Here is a 20,527-nt window from a genome sequence, read left to right as displayed (position 1 = left end):
CTGCCTCTGCCGATACAGGCAGGGGAGAGCAGTTGGATCGCAAGTGACAGACTGCAGCGAGGAAGGAGAGCGGCAGAGTCGGTGGTGGTGGCGACGGCGGCTCAGCTGAGTTGTGGAGGGGTGGGGGAACGACATCTGAGCAAAATTGCGTGGAGGGCAAAGGAAAATGGCTGAGCAGAGTGTCTGCGGAAGGGAGGGTTAGAACAGCCAAGCATAGGTGTGTAGGGGGGAAACGGCTGAGCAAAGCTTTTGCTGGACAGCTTGGTCTTTAGAGGAGAACCATGAGGTGAGCGCTTTTCACTCACCTGATAGTTCTAGCCGACCTGTGACAGTAGATCACTAAGTGAGCGAACACATACTGGCGTTCGCTCACTTCTCACATTCCACCCTTCCCACTCCGATTCTCCAGCACTGCCTCTAGATAGTGACAGCTGGCTCTGCCTAACGCAGCTGGGCGGATCCAGACATAATTGTCGGGATCCGCTACAGCTCGCGGTATACTGAGCTTAGGGTGACGGGAGGACGCTAGTTTGTGTCCTCCCATTACCCTGAGGAGAGCTATGGGGAAAAGCCCTAACCCCATAGTTCTCCTTTAAGGCAGTTGAAAAATTAACAGACATACTAGGCAGATTAACAGGTAATACACATTTGTTAAAAAAAACAATGGGGGGAATATATCAAAACTGGAGCAGAAGAATCTGGAGCAGCTTCCCATGGCAACCAATCAGCTTATCTCTTCAGTTTGTTCAGTTAAGATTTGAAAATGAAAGAGAGAAGCCAATTGGCTGCCATGAACAGCTGCTCCAGATATTGTCTTCTCCAGTTTTGATACATTCACCTTAATGTGTCACACCAAGTTAGTCACACACACAGCCACTTGGCCAAAGAGTGATTCAAGCACTCGGCTTTAAAAATGAAAACTAGAAGCTGATTGGTTGCTATGTACAGCTGCTTCATATTCTGTCTGCTCCAGGCTTAGTAGATTTCCCTTAACAACTTGCTGACCAGGTGTTTACACCCTCTTCCTGGCCAGGCCATTTTTCAGTATTCAGCGCTGCAGTACGTTGACTGACATTTAATCCGTCATGCAACGCTGTACTGAAATGAATTTTATACAATTTTTTGGGGACAGATAGAGCTTTATTATGGTGGTATTTAATCAACACTACGGGTTTTATTTTTTACTATATTAAGGAAAAATTCGTCATACAATAATACAATTTATTATTACCCAATTTTTTGGTAAAATATAAAAGACGGGCTCACGTCGGGTAAATGGAGACCAAAGATGTCAAGCTTTAAAATTGTGTGCACCCGCGAAATCGCAAAAAACTACCGCACCCAAAATTGGCCATAGGCGACGCTTTAAAAGCTTTTACCGCTCATCAGTTTAGTGTTATCAGTGATTGATGGCTTTAAAATTATTGCTCTCACTGCGACGTTCGCGGCGATATGTAACATGTTCAGCCTAATGGGTGCAATCGTCACTTTCGCACGTATACGCACTTGACGCATGTTTACATGCATGCATGTATGTATGGGTGGGGACTTTTTAAAAAAAATTTGTGAGTTGTTTTTTTTATTGTTATTTATTCTTTCTCATGTGTTTACTATATAAAGAAAAAAATACAGATTTAAAAAAAAAAAAACAGTTTTCCTTAAATTATGTTAATTTAATGTGTTTAATGTGTTCTGCTACATTTCATTGGTAAAAAAAATCCAAATGAGTTTAAATTAATTAGATTGTCTTATTGCTAGTAGGCTGGCACGGTGGTAGATACTGGCGTGTTCTGCTGGCACTGAGTGCTGATGATATGTGCTGCAAATGTGGCACTGATGACACTGAAACTGTCAATCGTGCTGATGACAATGCGACTGGCACTGATGACAATTAAACGCACTGATATTGTGAATCGTGCTGATGACACTGCGACTGGCACTGACGATGCTTTAAACGCACTGACACTGTGAATCGTGCTGATGACAGTGAATAATAAATGTGAATCGTGCTGATGACAGTGACACTGTGAATCTCAAAGATGACACTGAATTGACACTTTGACACTGTACTGTAGCAATGTATCAGTGTATAAGAGTGTATCAGTGTGTATCACTTTAAATGCTTACTGTGGATGATCTGTGAACTTTCTATCTCCTCTCTCTCACAACCGAACGGTGTGTGAGAGAGGAGATAGAGGAGATAGTGACAGGGCTGCAAACTGCTGGGGGTTATTCACTGGGGGTTATTCTACTGGGGGTTATTCACAAAGCTGCCGAAGGCAGCCGAGTGAATAACCCAGATGATGTGAAATGAGCCGAGCGCTGTTGGTCTATTCACTTCTGGCTAAAATCAACCGTACATCGGCTGCCTTTTGGGCTGAGCCGTATTGCAGAAGGACTTCAAATCAGCCGATCCAACGCTCCAGCATTTTACTTGCTGCCGTTCTCCCCTTTTCACATAGGGGCCAAACGGCAGTGAGTGAATAGCCGAGTGGCATTCGGGTCGGCTATTCTGCTCGGTACCTCCGAGGTAGAAAAGAAGTGGAAAGAATGTAGAAAAGAAAAAAAACTTGACTTTCCCAGTTGTTATTGTTTATTGACAGATCAGCATCTCCAGGTCATTTGGGGACGCTGATCTGTCATTACAACTGGGCAGAGCGAGCCGTGAGCTCACGACTGGCACCACCCAGCTGTCATTTGCAGGGCGAACGGCTGGCCCTTCTGCAGGCCGTTCTCCCAGCTTTGGCTGCCACTATAGCTCAGTCGAGCTGAAGCATATGCCTTTGGCTCGACTGAGCCACTCGGGTGCCTTCGGCTGATGTACGGGCTATAGTGAATAGCCCGTACAGCAGCCCTTCGGTTCAGTCAGAGACGGCCGAAGGATCAGCCGAAACAATGGCTGGATCCTTCAGCTCTTTAGTGAATAACCCCCTACTGTGTAAATGCTACTGCATACTGCATCACACATGTTATTTTTCATTTTACCCATAGTTCCGCTTTATTGATTTTAAAGAGGGCTTTGCATGTATGCAGAAGTGAAAAATGTGTGATTGGCATTCACACAATTAACCTCAAATTACTGTAACATACAGTAATATTGCATAACATGCCTTCTGCTTTATGTGAGTTGTATATGAGTCAGCGCGGGGGTTTAATAATTTGTGGTTTTTGAATACTTTTTTGAAAAGGCATGTGATGAACATTGTATGAAGGAGTGTGTTACCAAGCGCTTCCCCCATTCCATTGTGTGGTCCGCCTTGAAGATTGCCCACTCTGTTGTTTTTCATAAGATTGTAATAGATAGCATTACATTTAGTCATGATGATTATTAACGCAGTTTCAGTAAAGGACCACCCTACTCGCGGTTTTGTGCACAGTCATATAGGCATTTTTACACGCAGCAGTCCTACAGGTCTATTCACAAAAGGACATCTAGGACAACATAGCTGAATTGGAGAATTTTTCCAAATCCGCTGTTTTGGCCTAGATTGTTCACTTCTCCTGCCTTCTCCAAACTCTTCACCCTTTTGTATAACTTTGAAGACCCTACAAGTACAAAAAACGATTAATCTACCACAAATCACTCAGCTCTGGGGTGCTAAAGAATCCATAGAAGGCGAAATGCAAGTCATGTGCACCTGCAATGAATCCTGAATGATCTCTGAATCGGTTCAAAGTGATGTCAAAAGCGCACTGCATTTGCTTGTCAAAGCCTTTCACCACAGATCCTAATCCACATTGAACTTACAGGACAACAGTATTGTGTATATTTCAATGAGGATTCCTCTTTTGCGGTCTTATTTCCAAAGTGAAGGGATATCTGCTCCACAAAGCACTACATGCGGTGGTCTTTGGAATTGATCTCTATTTCATATGCCATGGTGACGGTAATAGAGTGATCAGGCCGAAGGTTATGTTCATAATAGCTTTATATACACTCACTGGCCAATTTATTAGGTACACCTTGCTAGTACCAGGTTGGACCCCGTTTTGCCTTCAGAACTGCCTTTATTCTTCGTGGCATAGATTCAACAAGGTGTTTGAAACATTCCTCCAGAGATTTTGGTCCATATTGACATGATAGCATTACAGGCCCAAAGTGTGCCAAGAAAATATCCCCCACACCATTACACCACCACCAGCCTGAACCATTGATACAAGGCAGGATGGATCCATGCTTTCATGTTGTTAACGCCAAATTCTGACCCTACCAGATGAATGTTGCAGCTGAAATCAAGACTCATCAGACCAGGCAACGTTTTCCCAATTTTCTAACGTTTGTCCAATTTTGGTGAGCCTGTGCGAACTCTATCCCCTGTTTCCTGTCCCTTGCTGACAGGAGTGGCACCCGGTGTGGTCTTCTGCTGGTGTCGCCCATCTGCTTCAAGGCTCAAGGTGTGTGCGTTCAGAGATGGTATTCTGCATACCTTGGTTGTAACATGTGGTTATTTGAGTTACTGTTGCCTTTCTATCACATTGAACCAGTCTGCCCATTCTCCTCTAACATCATCAAGGCATTTTCATCCACACAACTGCCGCTCACTGGATATTTTCTCTTTTGCGGACCATTCTATGTAAACCCTTAAGATGGTTGTGCATGTAAATGCCAGTAGATTAGCAGTTTATGAAATACTCAGACTAGCCCATCTGGCACCAACAACCATGCCACGTTCAAAGTCGTTTAAATCCTCTTTCTTCCCCATTCCGGTGCTCGTTGTTAACTTCAGCAAGTCGTTTTCACCATGTCTAAATGCATTGAGTGGCTGGCATGCGATTGGCTGTTTAGCAATTTGTGTTACCAAGCAATTGAACAGGTGTACCTAATAAAGTGGCCGGTGAGTGTATATTCGCACAATAACCACATTGAGCTGGCCTTTTAGCTCCCGTTCATACCTAGCCATTTTGTTGCTATGCATGACAAAACACTCAAGACAAGGAATCCCATTCGTTTCTAAGGCCTCTGCCTGTCATTGGAAAAAGTACATGAACTACTTATTGGCACAATATATCACTTTTTAGTCCTATAGAACATGCATATTAAAGTGGACCCCCTTTCACTAAAAATCACATCGGCATGTAACTCTGCATGCTGATATGAAATCATCTTACAGTCATTAGTTAAAGGAACATTTTTTGCTTTTACTTACAATTGTTTTTTCACTTCCTGGTTAAGTGAGGCACTGGTGATGTAGCCCTGTCCTCACAGATGCATCCTGGGAAGGCTACACTACCAGTGCCTTGCTGGGAAATCTCATCTGTAAACTGCATAATCTTGTGAGGGGAAAGGCATTTTTACCCCTGAGATGATGTGCAGTGTCACATGTTCCAGGAGGCACACCCAGAGCTCCAGGATGTACAGGGAGATTGCTCCATCTGCCCACAGTGAAAGTGGGTAGGGCTCATTTTATGCTGTGGAACTTCTCTCATGCTCCAATATATGTGAGAAAGCTGCAGTCAGAGAGATGTGTATAATGCAAAGAACCCATGGCCTACATTTCAAAAGCCTCAGATTTGGTACTATGTAGAAAGTGAGCAGACAATCGACTATGAAGAGTTAGCTAGCAGAGCTGCCAGGCAACAAGATGAACACCGGGATAAAAGTTAGAGCCAATGACCAGGTAGGCTGTTTAAAGCCTGATTCCACCTTTTGCAAAAAATAAATGGACCCATATTGATTTTAAATAAAATAATTTATACTTTTTATTAATCTATACCATCAATCAGCGTCATTGGAAATATTGACCATTTGCAGTTAAAAGCGATTTACAGATTACAGGGAGATCCTCAACGGTTTCTAACCCAACTTTTTAATAGCAGTGTAAGACTACTTCACTTCCATTCACATCTCTCTGATGCAACGTCACAGTTGTGTAGTAGAGTGAGTTGCAGCAGAGCAGCCCATTCATTTGAATGGACTCCCTATTGCATCTAATCACACTCACAGAACTGCAATCAACTTTTATTAAACAAATTACATCATACCACAACTCACATGAGATTGGCTAGATGTTTTAGGGTACCATCAAGAAACAATGGCACGGCAGCGCACCTAACAGTGCAACATGCGATGTGGAATCGCACGCGGGTTCATACAAGGTCCCTTGTAACACTGTTTTTTTACTTTGTTAGGAGGACTAAAGTCTCTTCCAATCTGATAGAATACCCTTAAAGTGTATTTACACTTTTGCAGTCAAATATAAGAAACTTACTCTGTATGTTTGTTATGTGTTCCCACTCACATACCAAAAAATAATATAAGAGTGTCTTAGCTTTCTAGCTGTTTGCTTATGCATATGAGTTGAACTCAGTGAAAAGGATTTTATGGAAAGTAAAAAAATTCTATTTTTTAAAGTAATGCTATGTAAATGGGAACATATAACAATTAAAAAAGTAAGTGTTATGCTTGTTTGGCTGAAAAAGAGGAAATGCACTTTAAATATGGTCATAGGTCTTCAAGTTCAAATACCGTTTGGTGTAGCTACTTTGAACGGTCAAAAGCTTTCCTGTGTGTTAATACATAAAGGCTTTTGTAGCAGCCCTTAAAAATATTCTAAAGCAGTGGTCTCAAAAGGACCAGCCTGCAGGCCAATTGCGGCCCGCTAGCCGGTACTATGCGGCCCGGAGCCAGCTGACAAGTCAGGTACGCGGTCACTGACCATGTACCTGACTTGCAGGAGCAGCTACACGGTCTGCATCTCTGTTGGATGCAGACCACAGAGCTGCTCCTGTCACTGCTAGCACTCAGATCCTTTTAGCTGGAGCTCAGTTTTGAGCTTTGGCCGAAAGGATTAATTGGGGGTGTATTATTTTATATGTACAGGGGTAGTATTTTTTTTGTCTATAGGGGGGCCCTATTAGGCTCCATTCACACCTGTAAGTTTAGGTGCATTTAGGGATTCCTGCATCAGGAACTTGCATTTCCTGCAGCAGGAATGCCTAATCTGGCGTTTATAAGCAGCAGCTGTCACCCATTCAAGTTAATGATCAGGTGACAGCTGCTGCTTGTGAACACCTGCACACCGCATGTAATGGTATGTTATATGATTACATTCGTTTAGGAATCAATCACTTTTCCCAGATGCATCGATTGTGCATCCAGGGAGAGTGTTTTCTAACCGTGTGTGATCATATCACATACTATTACATGTGTTGTGCAGGCGTTTACATGGAGCTGCAGTCACCTGATCATTAAAGGAGAACTATGGGGTCAGTGTTTTTCCCCATAGTTCTCCTTGGGGTAACGGGAGGACACAAACTAGCGTCCTCCCGTCACCCTAAGCTCAGTATACCGCGAGCTACAGCTCGCGGTATACTGAGACGCCGCACCTGGAGCGGATCCCGACTTAGATGACGGGATCCGCCCAGCTGCGTGAGTGACAGCTGGCTCTGCCTATCTAGAGGCAGAGCCAGCTGTACCCGCCCCCTCCCCCGTCCGTTCCGCCAGTCAGCGCTGGCAGATCGGAGAGGGGAATCCAGCCCCTCCCCCTGTCACGGCAGAGAGCCGTGACAGGATCGAGAGGTGAGGGAACCCGGTATGTTTTCCCTCACCTCCCGATCTACTGAGCCGACCTGTGACAGTCTCATTGTCACAGGTTGGCTTAGAACTATGACGTGAGTGGAAATCACTCATGTCATAGTTCTTCTTTAACTTAAATGGGTGACAGCTGCCGCTTGTAAACACCAGATTAGGGATTCCTGCTGCAGGAAAACGCAAGTTCCTGTCGCAGGAATCCCTAATTGCAGCTAAACTTGCAGATATGAATAGGGCCTTATTGTGTGTATATTGGTGTCCGTAGTACCATACCAGATATAGTTAACTTTAATTTTGAAGTATATTTGGCAAATGGCCCCCATGGGAGAAATAAATTTGTCGAGTGGACCCCGAGTGAACTGAGTTTGGGACTCCTGTTCTAAAGTGAGATTAAGTTGGTGAAAAGTTCCCACGTAAGGGAAATCCCCATTACTAGTCATTTCTAGATGTTTTTCAGTCCCAGATCTCCTATGTACAAAGAATCATTGATTGATCTGTGGGCACTTTGAATAGCCTTCCTATGTCAAGTTGCAGTATTAATAGTGTGTTTTGTGTAGGCAATATGAACTGTGAATATATGAGTCATGCATCCAAGCAGGGATTTATAGTAAGGTGGTACAGTATGACTCAGAATTAAGGCTGCCCTGTAACCTCAGCAGTGGTTCGAGGCTCTGGTGGTAATAACCGTTGATTGCTCATTGCAGCAGAAGCAGTATGTTCTTGGTGTATACTTCTGTGTTTTACATAGATAAAAAGTTCAGATTGCTTTTGCTGAAGGAGTATGATATTACAGATGCCTGTGCTCTGAATGGAAGCTCTGCTGTAAAAAAAAAAAATATATATTTTATAAGCTGAACTTCAGGTACATAAAACACTAATTTAAATATTTTATTACAGGTATTTATATAGCGCCGACAATTTACGCAGCACTTTACATAGTTGCACATTCACATCAGTCCCTACCCTCAAGGAGCTTATAATCTAAATATGTTTTCCAGTAAATTTATGTTTAAAAGCAAATGGTGTAAGTACCTAAATTTGACTCGGCAAGAGCCATTTGCAATCCCCTGCACAGCAAAGCTTAGATTGGGAGAAGGAGAAGCAACACAAAGAGTCTAATTGTGCAAGCTAAACATAAATGCACATTTTCTTAAAAAGCAGTATAGGGCCCAATTTAACATGAATGAAAAAAACGTTTGCGTTACCTAAAACATCCAAAGAGTTTATTTAAGGCACAACAGCATTTTAAAGGATGAAGCAGATACATATTCAACCACTTGATTTGCCCAATGCCCATTTTTGTCCAATGCATGCACAGTTTTATCCACAAGGGGGAGAGCTAGTACTTCACATTGCCATCGTCTTGCTAAGTAGATGTATTTTCTGTTTTCTTCCAGGGTGAGTTTTAGAAAAGTGATGCCAACCACTAAAAATAAATTAGAACAAATGCTCCGTGCTGCAGATTGTGCAGTTTTACTTGCCTTACAGAAACATCTGTTTGCCTCTGAAAACCCCAAAGTGTTCTGAATATAGGTGTAAACCACTTAATTAACAACCTGAGGCCTAAGAAAGCTGGAATATTTCTCATGCCTCTTCAAATTCTTAGTATACAAAAGTGATTTTTTTTTTTTTTGAGTATGCTTACCATTAATAGTTTGTAATTTTATTATTATTATACAGGTTTTATATAGCACCAATAGTTTGTACAGCGCTTTACAATATAAGGAAGATATTACAGTCACAATACAATTCAAGACAAGATGCTAAGGAGGGCCCTGCCCGTAGGTGCCACAGTTATAAATAAGCTCTATATGCACTCCTAATTATAACAATAACTATCTAAATATTTAAACAAAGAAATGCCACTTTGAAAAAAGGAAGTTGCCAACTGTTGAGAGTGACATTAAGACGACTGTTTTCTAATTTAACCAGGACATACATACACACACATATATAGTGGAGAGTAATGATAACACTGGATATAGTTTTATATTCTCTTTTTGTGCCTTGTGCCAAGCTTTATGATGGGTTTGTAGCATATTCCCACATTTACAGGTGAAACTCGAATAATTAGAATATCGTGCAAAGTTAATTTATTTCACTAATGCAACTTAAAAGGTGAAACTAATATATGAGATAGACTCATTACATGCAAAGCAAGATAATTCAAGCCGTGATTTGTCATAATTGTGATGATTATGGCTTACAGCTCATGAAAACCCCAAGAACCCCAAATCCACAACCTCAAAAAAGTAGATTATTACATGCAATCAATAAAACAAGGATTGTACATAGAACAATATCGGACCTCTGAAAAGTACAAGCATGCATATGTACTCAGTACTTGGTTTGGGCCCCTTTTGCAGCACTTACTGCAATTACTTTTGCACGATATTCTAATTATTCGAGTTTCACCTGTATAGACCCCAGGGATATAAAAATGGAGAAATATGGAATACATTTTATAAGATTAGTATATCTAAATAAATCTGTAGGCTTACACGTGCCTGCTCACGTGTTTGTTTTCTCTTCAGAGCGCCTGGGTATTGCCAAACCCTGGATGCTTTATTATACATCTTTCCATCGCGGCCTCTGTAAATACATTAAATAGGTTACAAAGTGATGGGGGATACTGAAGACTTGGCGTGACAAAGGAACAGGTAATTTCTACAGGTCAGCAAGAGGGGTGGGTTGGGACTGCTGTATCCTTGGAACATTTGGATATGGAGAAGAGGATGTTGGAGTTGGGGCATGTAGGAAGAGTAGATGGAGGCTGGTGGAAGCATGGAGCTGAATAAGAAAGGATTAAAGTGGACCTTTCAGTAAATTTAGAAGTCTGTATGAATGAATTTCGGCCATGACACAGTATACAGAAACAGTTGAATCTTGAATCTGCAGCAGCAGATTCAAGGTGCGGAAGATTAATACATTTGATTGTGGGACTTTTTTTGAAACCTTTCACCCCCTCCCCCCTGCTATCTTCATCCTGTCCAAGTATGTGATTTGTATATTAAAGCCTGCACCTCCCTTATTCTGCACATGAACCCCTTGATCGCCTTCTTCCCAGTTTGCGACCTGAACATTAACCCCTTCACTTCTCCTCCCTCTGTATAATACCTACACATTAATGATGCACTGTATCTAGTGCACCATTACCAAACTCCATGTTTTCAAAGGCATCTCCACCCTCCACTAATATTTCATTTGCATGGAGGTGTGTGGAATGAGTCACCTTTTTCCCCCCAAACACACTGGTGATGAAATTTGTGACAGATTACCAGCTCCACCCGTCTTCTGCCACCTATTCAAGGTTGCTCCCAGTTTGCATTTTATTGATGATATGGGGAATGCAGAAGGAGGAGTGATACTGTGTTGCAGGAGGGCAGAGCATAGACCCCAGGTGGGTAAAGCTGACCATACATCAGTAAAATTTCATTTGAATGTTCATAAGGTAATTCAGAAAAAACCCTTTGTCAAAACATTTGATGTTACCATCATGGAACCCACACATTTTGTATGATATTTACTTCGATTGGCATGGCAGTATGTCACATTCTAACATTCAAAAGTTCTCCTTATGAAATAAAGTTTTCCAAGTACATGTACATTACAATAATTTTGAGTTTTGCTGGTCAGAAGCCACATTCACAGTTTCATTTTTTCAGCTAAGAATTTTACTATTCTTTCTTTTTCAATTTTTTCAGCTCAATATGGTGGAAACGATTGTGAATTTGTCCCTGTTAACTTTTAGAAAATCTAACAAATGTTTCCAAAATTGGTTTTGTGCAGAGTGACTGCTTAACTACCTCAATACTAGTGTGCTTCTTCAGTCCAAAAAATGAGGCTGTTTGTAGTGTCCTGGCATTTCTACTTTACCCCTTAAGTAGGCATTTCTACTTTAATAGCCAGCGGGCCCGTCTAAACAGAAAGCCGTCGGGACTCTGTTTGCGTCTGTAGACCTAGCTGTCGGTTTTAAAATGGAAGTGATTCTGGCGGCTCAGCTGCCACCAGATCCCTTCTTCGGGCCGGTAAAGTGCCTGCCGCCCCCGCTACCTCCGCCATGTTTCCTGGGCTCTGCCATCCCTCCTACAGGCCCAGGAGCGGCATCTCGGGTGTCGGTGGGAAGCTGGGGAGGAGAACGGCCTATGGGACTGGGTGCGACGCGTAATGCATCATTTCCGGTCCCTGAGCTCTCATTGCTCGGCTCCTGAAGCCAAGCAATAAGCTATTGATGTGCGATTTGCACTTCCAATACCGATTTAGAGTGGAAAGGTGACACCAGGAGTCTTTTGGATCCCCAGTATCACCTTTAAAGAGGACCTGTCACCACCAATATGCTGTCACATGGGGGGCTTGTAAGTTTTTAAAAAAAGTTTAAAAACATAATATAAAATAATCATAAATGTTAAAATAATAAAAACAGTTTTTTTTTAAAGGTCCGCACGACCACGTGCATTTTTACGTAAACATGCGTCAGGTGCACCTACATTTTGGTTATCACCGCAGACGCCAGAGTGAGAGCAATAATTCTAGGGCCAATATTTATGCGTATCTCTAAATTGATGACCTGTAGGGGCTCTCAAAGTGCTGCCTATGGACTTTTTGGGGTACTGAATTTTGTGACCGTTTCACAGACGCACACAATTTTTAACCTGGGTATCTATTTACTTGTCGTAACCTCATCTTTTATAGTTTACCAAAAACAAAAAGGAATTATGTTGTGTTTTGGTTCACAGAATTGAACTTAAGTGCATTTTTTACTAAATTTTTGGGTTTGATAAAGAGTTGCGCTAATATCATGCAACATAGAAATTTGCAACTGCCGCCATTTATTTGTTACAGGGTCTTGGCTTTCAGAAAATGTATAATGTTTGGGGGTTTGAAGTAGTTTTCTAGACCTAAAATGTGGATTATAACGTGTGCAAAGAAAAAAAAAAAAGACCTTGGTAGCAAATGGGTCCTGAAGTAGGGGTTAATATGATTTATAACAGAAAATACGTTTTTGTTTATTTTTTTTCCCCAAAATGTTTTTGTTTTTTTGTTTACCATATAAAGAAAACAAAAAAACAGCGGGTATTAAATACAACCAAAATAAAGCTCTAACTGCCTCAAAAACATTATTTGGGTAAAGTGTTGCATCATTTGTGTAATTGTAAGTCCAACTATCACTGGCAACTATCTAATTGCACTGAAAAATGGCCTGATAATGAAGGGTTATAAACAGGCTGGTAGAACGCTGGTAATATTGGGCAGAGTGTTTAATTCCTTATTTATGCATTTTGTATCATTATTGTATAGTCTTGGATAAAGTAAAACTGCAAGCAAAGATACTGTGTATTGACAGCTGTTGAGAGAAAGGGTTTTCTCCACGTCGATGGTTAAAAACGGAAAGTCTGTAGTCCACTTTGACCGGGTTTTGTCAATGGGAGTAGGTGCATACCAGATAAACTAAAAAAATGAAACCGTGTATGGATAAAAAAAAAATGTTTTTTTGGAATATACACTGTGCCTGAATATAGGATTTACAAGAAGTTAGGGAGCATAAACTAAATCAAAATAATTTACTTCCCAATCGGATTTAATGGAGAGGATTGCAACAATTTTATTTTGCCTGACTTTAAGTGGGGTCAGGTTCAGTATAGTGTATTTTTGAGGGGGGTTTGGATCATGATCTCTAGGTATTTGCATTTGTGGACCCACTAAAACCAGGTGTCAGATGGAGAGAGTTCTGTTGTTGGTACAGTAGAAAGCATAATAGATTTTTCCAGGTTAACGTTAGAACCTGTGAAGGTACTACATTTCAAAAATTCCCATCTGGATAAATTAGTTTCATCTGCATTGAGGGAAATCCTTTTTCTAATGTCTACCCTGGGTAAGCCCTTTAGTGTTCAGGAATGTCTTATTAGATTTGCAAATGGTTCTATTTCCGATGCAAATAAAAATAGTGATAGGGCAACCCTGCCTTTGTAGCCAGTTAAAGTTGGATAAAAGGAAAGTTGACTCAGTGGCAAGGTTTTATACAAACAATCTCACTGTAATTGTATCCATTTATCCATAAATTTGAGTTTGAACTCCTTCTGTTCAGTACCACCCATAGATATTCCCATTCTACAGAATGGTGTCCAGTGACACCACAAGGCTAGATTCACCAGACTCCTGTGCTGCATGCCTCTTTAAGTGCAATCTCCTAATGTTAGTAAAGGTATGTTTGCCTGTCCATAAAGCCCTTTTTGGTCTGGGTTCACTAGGTTAAAATGACTTTACAGAAGTGATTGGCTAGAAGTTTGGCTAGAATCTGCAATTAAGCAGTAGCATGTGATAATGCGAGCCACATAATTCCACATGTTTATCAGGTTTGAGAAGAACAAAAATCAGAACTGAAAGTTTTTAGCTAAAATGAAGTGCCAGGCTATTAATGTTAGAAGTGAAACTAAAATACAAAAATTATTATTGCAAATATGATCATCAAAATTTAGCAGTGTTAAACATAACCGTGACACCCAGAATTTTCAGCAGCAGCGTGAATTATCTCAGTACTCAACGTATCTACTATGCATGTATAACAAATCTCCCATGCTAAATTAAATGCAAAAAAAAAAAGATCACAGAAGGAGCTGATTGTTTAAGAGCCACATTCAGGGAATCCCCCCCACTACTCAAAAGGGATGTGGACTTGGAGACCAATCTACTAGGTGTCAGGAGGAGTTGAGCCTTTTTCTTTATGGGCTGAGTGCACGATACACTTGGGGAAGGCGGAGGAATTGCTTATTTATTGTATTTGTGACACATTGGTGTTGTATTGGACTTGGAGCTATTACAGATTGTTAAGAACCAGAGGTCTTGCTGCACTCCTTACCGGAACATCCAAGTGCAGAAGTAGGGACCACGGACGGCACCATGAATAGTACAAATGAAGAAATAATGTCACCAGCACTCATTTTGAGCCTGATGAAGGGGATCCCCTGAGGCCCCCGAAAGCACTTGCATTGAATGGCAATGTGTCATTAAACGGACTATTGCTTAATTACCACTATGGTGTGCTGGTGACCATTATTTCTTCATTTGTACTATTACAGATTGTGACACATATGAATTGTGGACCTGTTGAACATCTGAGCAACTCGTGGTGATTATGAAATATACTGTAGTTCTTGATGGACACTCTGATGGAATTATTTGATTTATAATTAAACGTGTTTTTGTTATTTATATATTTTGCATTTAATTTTGCATGGAGGATTTGTTAAACATGCATTGTAGATACGTTGAATACTGAGAATTCACGCTGCTGCTGTTGAAAATGTTGGTGGTCACTGTTATGTGTAACACTGTATAACACTGTTAAATTTTGATTTAACACCACTGGATTCATGATCCCATTTGTATTAATATTTTTTATAGTTTAGTGTCACATCTAGCAATAATAGCTCGGCATTTCATTTTAGGATTATACTTAACTAATACGCTTTTGTTGGTGTAGGTATCCGTGCTTGGTAGCTTTACTTTCATACTTTGGTGCAGGAGTATATCACATTTATACAAAACGTTTTTGGTTGGCCAAGTGAATCGCATTACTATTTCTCAATCATTATAAAACTGCTTAAGTATTTACATAGTGCATATGTATTTTCTGTGTGTGGAAGAATGAAAGTCTCATCTGTCACTGCCGTATGAGAAAGATTAACTTTTTTGGTAGATAGGGACATTTCTGTTTTTTGAAAGTTCATTCATACAAAGGATACTTTGTGAGTCTGTCAAACGCCAACTTATGTCTATTGCAAGTTTCAGCTTTGATACTTGAGCCCCACTGCACCAAAGATTTTTTTATTGGAATTGTTTAACTTTTTTTACAACAACATTTAGCGGTCTAATATACTAGATTTCGATCTTCTCAAAGAGCAATGCATCCACAGAACAAAGGAATGGATGTCAGTGTTTGATTATTATCTGAGCACATGTTCTGCCAGGCCTAGAAGTATCTTTGATTTCTTGAGGGCATGTTGACAGTGAATTGTGGTTATTTGTGGCCACAGTGTATGTATGGCCACCATTAACCCCTAAAAAGAGATGCAAATGGACATTAGGCAGCTCAGAAAAGAACACAGAAAGCAAAAACCTGGCTTCTTGCAGTTTTGTGATGGTTTTGTGGTTTGTTTTGTTTTTGGTATGAAATGTGCACTCTTGGTTTGGTTACTGATCATTGTGTTTTGTACTATTGCTAAGGCAGTATTCTTGTTTGCCTTTTAGTTTGAATTAACATAAAATATTTCCATACTGGTTCTTCTTCATTATGTGCAGACAAATACTGTAATTTCACATTTTGAGGCCCATTTACAAAGCATTAGGTGTACGATTCACACCACAAATGTTTACTGGGCAGTCATCCCTCAGTCAAAGAAGGTTCACCCTATTCTATAATTTTCAAAGTGGATTTGGCCATCAGCATACAATATAATACAGAGATTCCACTCACTAACCAGATTCACCCATTACATTTAAATTCAATCAAGATACGCCCATCAGCATGCAACAAAATAAAGAGATTTCACTAACGAACTAGTTTTGCTGGTCACATATGAAATCAAACTTTATGAAGATGTGTCCATTGGCAGCTATATTGCACGTAGGGCGATATCTTAAAAAAAAAAAGCTATAGCTAAATGCTGTAAAATATAGACGTCTATGTTCAGCAAACATTCACTGTGCGAATCTCACATCACATATATAATAAACAGCACACATATAATCCTTTATATATTGACCCCTTTGAGTTTGTAAGTACACATATCACAGTTTACAGGACTTTATTGTATGATTTAATAAAAGTTAAAACTTAAAGGAAAATAAAGTTAAATATATTAAGCAGTGGGAAAAGATACATCACGCTAAAATGTTACAAATGCTGCAGTGGTGGGAAGAGTGGTGAGTGCACAGGTGGGTGGGCAGGGGGAAAAGTGTTGAAGGCAGGGATGTGTGACCAGGTGGTAGAGTTTTGAGGGCAAGGTTGTACAGCAGATTGGCAAGAAAAATAGGGTGGCAGAGTTGTGAGGAAGTGGAGAAAATGTGAGTTGTGTGGCAGAGTGGTAAGAGAGGGGTGCAGGATTAAGTATTGAGGGGCAGGTGGATGTGTTGCACAGTTGTTAGGGAGTGTGTCCATGGTGGTTAGGGGTGGCATAGTGTTGAGATTGCTAATGGTGACAAAGTGGTGAGTGTGCAGGGTAGAGTATATCAGATTAAGCCTTATTAAGGCAGAATTCAGAAACCGACAAAGATCAGTGGATGCGCATCCCAGCTTTTCTTGCCCTTGATGGAATGCTTGTCTTGAGTCTTTAATATATCCCACTAGCCTCCCACTGGAGGCTAGTGGGGCTCACTCATTGCTTTCAGCAGAGTTATAGCTGAAGATGGAATCCACCACTTGCAGGAAGAATAACAACCTCTAATGGATCACATAATTCTTGGTGTAGTAAGACAGCCACAAGCCTACTGATATCAGTCCTTGCTGGTGTATGTGCTGCATTCCATCATTGCATACAGCAGGTGTGAGCACAAGATGTGTAGAGCTTGCCTCTGTTATGCTTTAGAAGTAACTCTTTGATGATGTTGGCTAGTGGTGACTGCACACTGGGAACACCAGCTACAGCATTTCCTTTTCACTGAGGTGGCAGACACTATAGTGCCCTTGTCTTGTTTTGTTTATACCCCTGCACATGTTAGAAAGAGCCTATTTTACATAAACTGACACAAATAAAAATAATTTTATATCCAGAAAACAGTCAATAGTTTCATTTTAATTAGCAGTGCTGGTTTGTAATATATGTAAATCGTTTGCTGCAGGACCTGGGGGAATGGGCCTACTCCCTACACAGGTATTTCAGCACCTAGGTCACAGATGGGGGGCACAGGTTTGTTTCTAGTGTCAGGGATTCTCTGGCGGAAGCATTGGATGCTCTGGGGGCTCCATGGGATGAGTACAGCCTGATCTAGGCCTTTCCGCCTGGAAATTCCTTCCTTGTCTGCTCCACAGGATTGAGGCTGAAAGGAATCCTAAAATCTCTGACCTGGCCTCGGTGGATGCAGTATTCTGACATCATCCACTTCCAGATCGTCAGGATCTTCTGTCCTACCTTCTTGCTTCACAGTAGCTGGCTTCAAAGGCATGGCTGTTAAAGCCCAGGTCTAGAGAGATAGATACCTCTCTGAACTGGTTATTACCACAATGCTAACAGCTAATTTTGCTTTGTCAGAGAAAAGAAATGTGCATCCCTGAAAATATTCTGTGTGGTCTAGCCTGATCTTTCTACAATTAAGCATGCACCCACAATTGGCCCTGAGTACAATCTAGGGCCAGATATCTATGCTTGCAATCTTGTTCCATTAGCTGATTCCTGTGTGCCTCGGTGAACGATTTTGTTGCCTATTTGCATAAAAACAGCATTTTAGTGCACTTCAGTTTTAACTATTGGTAGAAGTTGTGTTTCTCTAAGGGCAGGTTCACACCATTTTCCGGACCAGATCTGGAATGCAGTGCATTGCATTTTTGCTGTGTTTGGAAATTCATTTTTTAGCTTAAAATGGTCTTACAAGTGCGTTTTTATGCGTTCCAGTGCATTCCAGACCAGACAAAATAGGACAAGCTATGACTGCGCTGTTGTGAACAGAGGCCAGAAATAGCATAGGAATACATTAGGATGCATTTTGGGTCCGGAAACAATCTGGTCTGGTCTAGAGATGATCCGGACATGGTGTGAATGGGCCCTAAAAGCTGTTAACAAACTATTATTATTGTTTTTATGTTTCATGATGAAAATCTACAGAGAACTGTTTGTTATTGTGAAAATCCACAGCACAGTAGACATGCATTCTTAGCAGTACAGTTAGGCTTTGCAGTCTAATGAGCATAGAAATATTATCATAAATCAACATGTTATTCTTACTATGTTTATTTGATGTTTTATGTATGTATGTGTATGATAATTTATAATGTATTATTATTTTAGAATTACATTTGCAATTAACTGTTAATTGAAAAGCATTCTATAAGCATTCTATATATGAAATTGCCAATACAACAGTCAGTGGCTCGAGGTTAACGTAAAGATGAAATAAAGATGATATTGGGCAGCAAATGAAAGCTTTTTTTTTTTCTGTCTTTACCAGCGAGTTCAGCGCGCGGCAGGTGATCTGGGAGCTGAAGAAGGAAATGTCTAATTTACATCTAGTGACTGAAGTACAAGCTGAGGTGCTAAGAAAGCTGAAAGGAACAGTGGTTGCAACCAGGAAAGGCAAGTCACATTGCCTACTGTAATAGGACTATTCGAAACCCCCAATCCTTGTAATGCCATTTAAAGAGCAACTGGCTATCATATCTCATCAGAATCTCGCTGTGTGAGGCTGATGCGTCCGAGTATATTAGAGCTGCAGCCTACCCATTTTCTGGTTTGGCTTCTATCTCATACTGGTCAAGTTCACACATAAAGGTGTTGCTGATGTGTTTTTCTGCTGTGCTGTATTCCGTTCCCCCTTGTGGCTTTTTTTCTCTCAGCCAGACTAAGTGTACAGGCAGAGGTGTTAACAGTTTATTTGTATTTGACCTTTTACCATATCTGCCTCGTGTAAAAACAATGCACACATTTCACATATTAATGCCACATGCATACTTTGATGTTCATTGTCATCTGCCAGATCCATTTTTTCCTGGAAAATATGATATACACAAATGACACCGGTAAACAGAAGACTTCCTTTTCTAGATTAACTGTATGATAATACTAAATGTATCATTTGTTGTATGTGCAGCATTCATTTCCCTCTGGTTTGTACAGATAGTTTTATGTTTATTGTATTTTTAACAAATTCATTTATGTGTTTTTTAATTTGATCTTCTTTATATTGTTTTTTTATTTACCTTTTATGTCATTTTAATTTTTGATTTATCTGGAAAAAAAAGCTTTATATTTAGGAAATATTGATCTTTGTACATAATAACATAATTTAGCTGTATTCATTACGTAGTATTTTCACACAATCAGCAGAGCAATCGTGATAATATCTATGTGCGTAAGATCTTATTAAATATCATTATTTACATTCTCTGGCCTTCAAAATTTTTTGGGATAGCAGACTAAATATGCTTTGTATTCGTGCATTTGCACATAAACTGAATAAATTAAGGAGCCTCAAAGCAGCCAAAACGACTTTCTTTAAAGGGAATGTATTGTGATTTGTAAATATTTTCCTTCTTTATTATAGTCAGAATTGTTTAACTATTGCCTATTAAGTGAAATGCATTAATTCTTTATGCGCAGGCTCAGTTTGAACTTATAATCACTCAAAGAGACAAGCTGATACTAATCCTCTGTCGTGTATTAAAGCAGACCTCCAATTATTCAGCCACAAAGATTTTTCTGTGCCCCTTCTGATTTAGTTTCACTCTGTTACCGGTGCCTGATTTTCTTTCACTTCATAGCTAAGCCCTGCCAACTGTCATTCCAGTGCTTCAGTAGCCAGTAAATGACTCTCATTGTTTAGGGAAGCAGTGGATGGTGGAGCTCTGCTATCAGATCAATGGAAGTCGGGAACAAGTAGCAAAGTAAAACTAAATCAGAGGGAGGATCACAGAAAATGTTTTTCTGACTAATAAAGGTAATAGTAAGCAGCTCGTGCTGCCTGTCTTTAGGCTTGAGGTTCACTTTAAGAAAGTTTCTTCTTTGCTATGTATTCAAATACAAACCTTACTTGTTTTGTATTTGATTACATAGTGTTTTCCAGATGATACCTCCTAATACTATGTATCCGAACTCTCAATGCACATCTGTTAAAATTTAAAGGGATATAAATATAATGTATGGTACATTTCTACCATTGCAGCAGCCACATACGGCATGGGCTGAGCTTAGCCCGGGTTCGCCACTTCCAAAATGTTTTAGAGCAGCACTTGCAGTGGCATTCTGCTTTTTTTTTTTTTTTTCTGCCAAACAATGACAGGCCGAGCCT

General features: G+C 40.4%; 1 protein-coding gene across 1 annotated transcript in view; it reads left to right on the top strand.

Moving 5' to 3' along the window:
* AZI2 (5-azacytidine induced 2) overlaps positions 1–20,527 on the top strand; it is a 53,143-nt gene that overhangs the window by 29,206 nt on the left and 3,410 nt on the right. Inside the window, exon 7 of the mRNA XM_018563559.1 lies at positions 18,692–18,816. Coding sequence (XP_018419061.1) covers positions 18,692–18,816 — 125 coding nt within the window. The remainder of the gene's footprint in view (positions 1–18,691; positions 18,817–20,527) is intronic.

Source organism: Nanorana parkeri, unplaced genomic scaffold, assembly GCF_000935625.1.
Source record: "Nanorana parkeri isolate BGI_ZX_2015 unplaced genomic scaffold, ASM93562v1 scaffold675, whole genome shotgun sequence".
In the NCBI taxonomy this organism is placed as follows: Eukaryota; Metazoa; Chordata; class Amphibia; order Anura; family Dicroglossidae; genus Nanorana; species Nanorana parkeri.
This window is presented reverse-complemented; position numbering and strand designations above follow the sequence as displayed.